Genomic DNA, 7,372 nt, shown 5'->3' with positions numbered 1-7,372 from the left:
AACTTAGGCTAAGTCCTATGTGCTAGATTGGCAGTTAAGTGTTGCAAATTAAAAAAAAGTGTGGTCTAAAAGTGACCATAACGCTGAATGGTTCAACGCTCACAAAAATCACACGAATCACAAAAATCACAAAATTTGATCTGACGGCTGAAATTTAAAACGTTGAACCAAACAACGCTGGATAGTGGTCTCAGATGACGTGGAATGCTAATCTAGCTACTAGATTAGCACTCCCATAGAACTTAAGAGGTTGCCCTAACTGACGTGGATTGCTAATCTAGGTGCCAATCTAGCGTCTCAATCTGGCCTAGTACTTAGCCTTATGCAACTGAGGTAGAGGACGACCTATACGATTAGCAAACACCACATAATGTAGGTCAGTTTTACAGAAAAAAATGGTTGCAACAAGTTTAGTAAATGTGGATGAGATACTTTGACCTTTCGTCTTCCTTTCTAGGGTTCCAAAAAAATCCACTCTCTGGATCAAAGAAATCCCCTAAAATAATCCAACTTCTTCTTTCATCATTAGATTCATTACCATTCTAATATCGAAACCAAAGAATCCCCCAAACCCATCAGTTATTTGAATGGTTTATATTGAAATCAAAAGATTAAATCATTGAAATCATGTAAGTACACTGTGAAATCATTACAAAGTGCTAATGTATTTGTAGTGCTTGGTTTAGTTAGTCACTGTACACGGTGATTGAAATCATAATCATGTATATAGTGATCTTTGTTTGAAATTGTATAATCTTAATTGATTATTTTGTTTTGTTTTGTTTTTTTTTTCAAAATTGGGTTGTTAACAGAAGTGGTTATTATGGGAATTGATTTCTAATAATATGTTTTTCAATTTTTTTCATTAATTTACTAGTTTAATTCCCGTGTAGTTCATTGAATTTATGCATGTCTAGTTGTGTTCATTGAATTCTTTCCTTTTAAGTACCAAGCAGAAACAATCAAAGATTTCTTTTGGTGGTTCGAAGCAACCAGTTGATCCAACTTGGGAACACTGTAAGGTAGTAAACGCTGGTAATAAGAATGTATTAACACTGTAAGGTTAGTTCGGCACAAGAAGCATACTTTTGGGGATTTTGGGGGATAGTTAGACTTAACCATATTTTGTATAGTGAAACATAGATTCTATATCACTTTGAGTCTGTGACACTTAAATTGATGAATGAAGCTTATATTTATGGATATTATTTGTTCTTATGTGTATATTTATATTTATTTATATGTAATTTGTTCTTATGTGTATATTTAAACATATATTCAATATACGATTCGTTTCATAAAGTATTTGCTTTTGTTTTTCAGGGCTGGAGATGTATTTGGGAGGAGAGGAAATCGACAGCTTAAACAACTCAGGGGACTTCGTGGATTATTGGAACGATTATCTGTTGCACTCATTGTTCTTTTGATCTGTTGCATCTCTCTTTTCACTACTTTCAAGAGTACCAGTAATCGCTCTGGAATTCGCTCCGGTGTAAGTTCTCTATCTCACTCTTTTACTCATTTCTGTTTCAGTTTGCATTCATAGACAGGAATCAAGTTAAGCCCTAGATATTTATCAGAAAATATTTTTCGATATTTTATACTCCGAATTAAGATTCCTATATGTGATCAGATTTAGGAAGAAATTATCATTATGAGTCAAATTGTTGTTGTATTGTGTGTTGGACACAATTTTAATGATTTGAAATAGAGTGGATGATGATGATGATATGAATGGAAACCTATTTTCGTTTTCTTTTTCTAATGACTCTAACACTAGATTAGAGGAGCTCACTGGAAAATGTTATGACTACTTAGTAGTATAGAAGTTATACTAAACAGTAAATGGACATGCCACATTCCGTTTTTGCATAAACCTATCCTGTTTGGAGAAAATGCAATGTATCGTTATATCTAATTTGACTAAATACCCTTTTATCCTGTGGTGTGGTGTTCATTAAGAACAGAAATTCAGTGAAGATTATGGGCCACTAAATTGATATAACAATGAAGATGAATAGAATGACCTAGGTGTTCACCTTGTTAACCACTAAACCTGTCTGCTTATTGAAATAAAAAGTTCATGAACCATACTGTGATCTAGCTAATTACTTTTCATCTGTTTTTCTGTTTGTTGTTCTAAACGAGTTTTGAGCTTGACAAATGTGACCATAATCAGAAACCAATTAGCGTGGATGAACTATGGGAAACTGCTGCATCTGGTGGTTGGAGACCATCATCTGCTCCACGATCTGACTGGCCTCGTATGTTACGTAGTTCCTTTTAACCCTTTTGTAGAATTTTCTGTTCATCGTATCGTAGGAAAACTGTTAATATGTGTTTTCTTGAGTTATTAACAGGAATATAACATGTTTATAGAGCCCCAATCTCTAAATCAATCTGTTTGTTTTCTTGTGGCAGCCCCTCCAGTTGAGACTAATGGTTATTTGCGTGTGCGTTGCAATGGTGGTTTGAATCAACAAAGAACTGCGGTTTGTGTTTGCCTTGTTTACGCCTTACAGCTTTTAGAATTCCTTAATCACTTTAATGTGGATATTTAACGTCTTGGAGATATAATCTTCTGAATCAATAGTTTTTTTTTTGCTCATACCTATACTAGACAATGACCTGCCATTAGATGGTCAAGGTATATGTACCCAACCATTTACTTGAATGTGGCTCACCTCGGCAGGTCATGACTCATGAGTTGCGACTTACATGGACAGAGCATAACATGTCCAACCATGGTAAGCCCATGGCTCTCTTTCTTAAGCCATTGGCTGGTCAACCATTGCTATTTCAAATGTGTCTCTGCTTTTGTATAGTTATAGGACAAATTTGTAAGCAAACACATTGGCAAAAAATGTAAGATGACACGTTAACAGTCAGACATGAATCGCATAATATGCATGTGCAAACTAGATAATATGCTGCAATTTATATGCTGTAAATGCGTAAGTGAGTGTTCTATTATATTGGTAAATTTTATAATGAGGTGATCGGTTATTTATTCAGTTATAATTGAAAAACCGTTTTCTTCGTGCATTTATGTCTGTATCAGATGATTAATTTTTTTTTTTTTCATTTTGACATTCTAGATATGTAATGCAGTTCTTGCTGCACGGATCATGGATGCAACACTTGTATTGCCAAAGTTAGATGCAAATGCTTACTGGAATGATAATAGGTACCAGATTCCTAACCTGTACTACATTTGTCAGATTAATGTAGTTCGATCTATTTGTTATCTAATCTGATGGACAATATTAGTATGTTTGATCCATGCGTGATAGCCTATTGGTGCCTTTCTTTTTAATTCTAAGAGTTATTGTTGGAGTGTTCTATGAGTGTGTTTATAGGTAAAACTGGTCTTGAGTTTGTTCAAACGGTAACTAATAAAATAGCCTGTGTAGTACATCCCAAAGGAAAGCACCGTTTTTCTTTTCTTTTCATATATATTGTTCAAAACAGTGTAAAGTGCGGGCCATTCCTTTTCATGTACGAGGTTAGGCTATATGGCAATTGTTATGATGACAATTCATGTGTCTAAAGACAATGTGTTTCAGGACCGAAAAAGAGTATTCTCTTTCTTTTCAACCATTTCAGTGTTAATATTGAATACAATTCTAATGACACTTTATTTGCATCCAGTGGTTTCCATGGAATCTACGATGTTGAGCATTTCATCAAATCACTAAGGTATGACGTGCGTATTGTGGAAACCCTTCCTGAAATTAGCAAGCATGGAAAATCCAAGAAGTTGAAAGCACATCAGGTGAGAAATAGATAACATTCAGTGTGACTATGACTGCTTAAAAGTTGTATTTAGCCCTGTCCTTTAGGTTCTCAAATTCTTGCCTGTTTCTGAATTGTCCCTTTCAGATTCGCCCCCTAGAGATGCTCCTGTTAGTTGGTATAAAACAGTTGCTTTAAAAGCGATGAAGGAACACGGTGCCATTTACCTCACCCCCTTTTCACATCATTTGGAAGAAGAGATTAGCAATGCTGAGTATCAGAGGCTGAGATGCAGAGTTAATTATCACGCCCTTCGGCTTAAGCCTCACATTATGAAGCTCAGCCAGGCGATAGTCAGCAAACTCCGCTCGCAGGGCCACTTCATGTCAATACATCTTCGGTTTGAGATGGATATGCTTTCATTTGCTGGGTAAGTTTTCGTCTTATTATAATGTTAGTATTCATCTTCATGGAGTTTGGCTCTGTACGTTAGAACACTCTGTATAATAATTGTGGGTCATAAACATATACGTTAGAACACATGTATATAATAATTGTGGATCAATTGTATAATACTCTTTCATCCATTTTTCTCCAGGACCTCTATATTTTCGGGACAGTGGAAAGAAGTAATCATCACACTAGACTTCTCCTTTACACTCCATAGATATGATTTTCTTGATAATATAGAATAGCGCTTTCTTCCTTGACAAATAGGTTCTTCCTCTTTGTATCAATGAGGCGATGTGCTTAGCTTGTATTGCGCTTATCACCTGGTTTTGCAAAATTAGTCCAATCTTGTGCAATTGATCATACCATTATACCACTATGTCAATCGAGATATGGAGTCAGTGTGCATTTCTGTTCAACATCCTTAAAATATGAGCTCATTACCAGCATTTGGGTTCTGTTGGAGATTTTTTTTTTTTTTTTTTTGAAATTTATTATTATTATTTTTTTTTTTGATAAATAGATTTGATTGATGCCAACAAAAATTCGTCTTTCTAACCATCTCATATTTGTGCAAAATTGCAGGTGCTTTGATATCTTTACACCTGCAGAACAGAAAATATTAAAGAAATACAGAGAAGAAAATTTTGCACCGAAAGAACTCGTTTACGATGAAAGAAGGGCTATTGGGAAATGTCCGTTAACTCCAGAAGAGGCAAGTCTTTGTTGTCATCCTTACCATGAGATTCTATCAACTTGAAATTTTAGTATTGTGCATTCTTCAGCTTCAATAGGTTAGAAGTGTGGATGCAGATAACATGCAAGCCTGAATTTTCCTCTCCTATCGAGTGCTAATACAATTTTTTTTCTTCTTTTTGCCACCTTAATCACGGCATGCAGTCTTGAGCCTCCAGTAGTTATTTTCAAGTTAAATTAGATTACACATCTATTTATCAACCAATATTTCCCAGTCCACTGATATATCCGCTCGCCTCAAGTTCGATGGGAGGCTCTCCCATAGGTTGCCACAAGGTCTGTGAAGACTTGTTTTTTTGGATATATGCAGTAACAGTATTATTTTGGGATGTAGTTTGTTGCCAATTAACTATTGTGTGACAAAACTTGGTAAACTTTTACCATACGCCACCAGAGAAAACCTAGTTTAAATTATCACACACTTGTTTGATATTGTCATCATCATATAATGTGTTTTCAATGTTGTCTACCTCTCTTATTGAGATTGCCTGAAACTTCAGTGTTTGTTTGCTTGTTTTGATAACTGCATTTTAAAGGCGCTTTTTTCTGCAGGTAGGTCTCATCTTACGTGCAATGGGATTTAATAACTCTACCCGCATTTACCTTGCTGCTGGCGAGCTTTTTGGCGGGGATAGATTCATGAAGCCATTTAGAGCGCTATTTCCTCACCTTGCAAACCACAATACCATGGGACTCTCAGCAGATGAACTAGCAGAGGGTACTCGTGGGATGTTAGGTTCCGCAGTGGATTACATGGTTTGTCTTCTATCAGACATTTTCTTGCCAACTTATGACGGTCCAAGCAACTTCGCCAACAACGTCATGGGGCATCGATTGTATTACGGATTTCGGACTATCATCCAGCCTGACAGAAAGGCTCTTGCCCCTATTTTTATCAAGAGGGAGAAAGGTCAGACAGCTGATTTCGAAGAATCGGTTAGACAGGTGATGTACAACATACCATTTGGGGGACCCCACAAAAGGATCCCTCCAGAATTATTCTATATAAATTCGTGGCCCGAGTGTTTCTGCCAAATGAACCCGAAAAATACAGCCGATAAAGGCCCACCAGAAAATGTAGTTGAGAATCTAAACAGCAGGCTTCAGAGTGAAGAAGGTATGAGGTCGTCAAATATGACAGATGGTTGAGGATGCAGATATATGATGTGAAATTTGTTGTGGCTGGTATGGTATAATAGGTTGGCGGTTGATTTTATGGTTGATTCTGCAGCCCTTTGTACTTTTTAAAATTTAACACAATGACTAGATTAGGTATTGTAGGCTGTGGGTTATAACCCCAGAGGTGTCATTATCCGTTCACAAAAAAAAATCATCAAAACAAAACTATCACAAATACCCCAAATAACCTAAACTCTTTAAACTACCCTTTCAAAAATCTGAGCCCACAAAAATAATCGCACATTATTTATCACTTTACAACGTAACTTTCATACTGTAACGACCATTTCACCTAAAACCTTCTCCTCTTCCCTCAAAAACCAAAAACTCAGATCTGATGCCAATTTCGATTCTCTCTTCTTATTACTTCACAAAATAATTTTATGAACTCAATAACCAGAAATCTAACCTAAATAGAAACAAATTATTAACCTAAATTAAAACGGTGAAGAAACAAGTGAAAAAGAAAGATGAAAAGATCAAGAAAAGGCGTAAATGGAAACACACAATTTTGTTTCATTGTTCTTCAGTGATTATTAAGGTTGAAATCAACATGCGTCAGTGATTTTTGGTTTCACAATTTTGGTTTCATCATTGATTTTGCATAATTAGGTTTCATTTGTTTGGATATTGGTTTTGTCTTCACTTGATTAGGCACGATCCCCAATTTTAAAATTTTGTTGGTCTTTTTACTTGATGTACCATATTTGGTTTCACCATTTCGACTTATGGTTTACATAGGGGTGTAAATTGGGCCGGGCCGGGCTGCCCGACCTATTTATTAAATGGGACGGTATAGGGCGGGCCAGAACATCGCTTATCCATGAAATTAAAAGGGCCGGGCGGACAGGATTATTTATCTACAGTTAGTACCCATGGCCTACCCAAGCCTGTTTTGTAATTTGGGCTCGGGCGGGTAGGGCCGGGAGGGCCTTGAACATTACAAACAAATATATATATATTATACATATATATTGTTAAAAATAAAAAGAAAGTAGTAATAATACACAAGTTTTACTTAAAATTAATAATGAAATGCGAGAATTGAGATGGGAATAAGATAAACCAGACTTCCTATAATTTTTCCTGAATTGAATCATCAGAAAAGGAAACTGCCTTAGATTTTGCTCAATATTTTCTCTATATGGTTAACAAAATTAGACTCCAATGGAATAAAAGTTAAGAAATACACATGAAAACTATGAGGGTTGACTGTATTAAGTATATGTACCAAGTATATTCTAGGATAAAA

The 7,372-nt window shown here is 35.7% G+C and overlaps 1 protein-coding gene across 1 annotated transcript; it reads left to right on the top strand.

Moving 5' to 3' along the window:
- Positions 1-362: 362 nt before the first annotated feature.
- Positions 363-6,164, top strand: LOC113299637 (O-fucosyltransferase 1-like). The gene is made up of 9 exons (XM_026548703.1): positions 363-629; positions 1,324-1,492; positions 2,180-2,264; positions 2,422-2,492; positions 3,099-3,187; positions 3,652-3,780; positions 3,887-4,165; positions 4,771-4,900; positions 5,494-6,164. Coding segments are annotated over exons 1-9 (1,551 nt in total). The 5' UTR covers positions 363-627; the 3' UTR covers positions 6,091-6,164.
- Positions 6,165-7,372: the final 1,208 nt, after the last annotated feature.

Source organism: Papaver somniferum, chromosome 1, assembly GCF_003573695.1.
Source record: "Papaver somniferum cultivar HN1 chromosome 1, ASM357369v1, whole genome shotgun sequence".
Classification (NCBI taxonomy): Eukaryota; Viridiplantae; Streptophyta; class Magnoliopsida; order Ranunculales; family Papaveraceae; genus Papaver; species Papaver somniferum.
The sequence above is the reverse complement of the archived record's forward strand: the minus strand, read 5'-3'. Positions and strand labels throughout refer to the sequence as shown.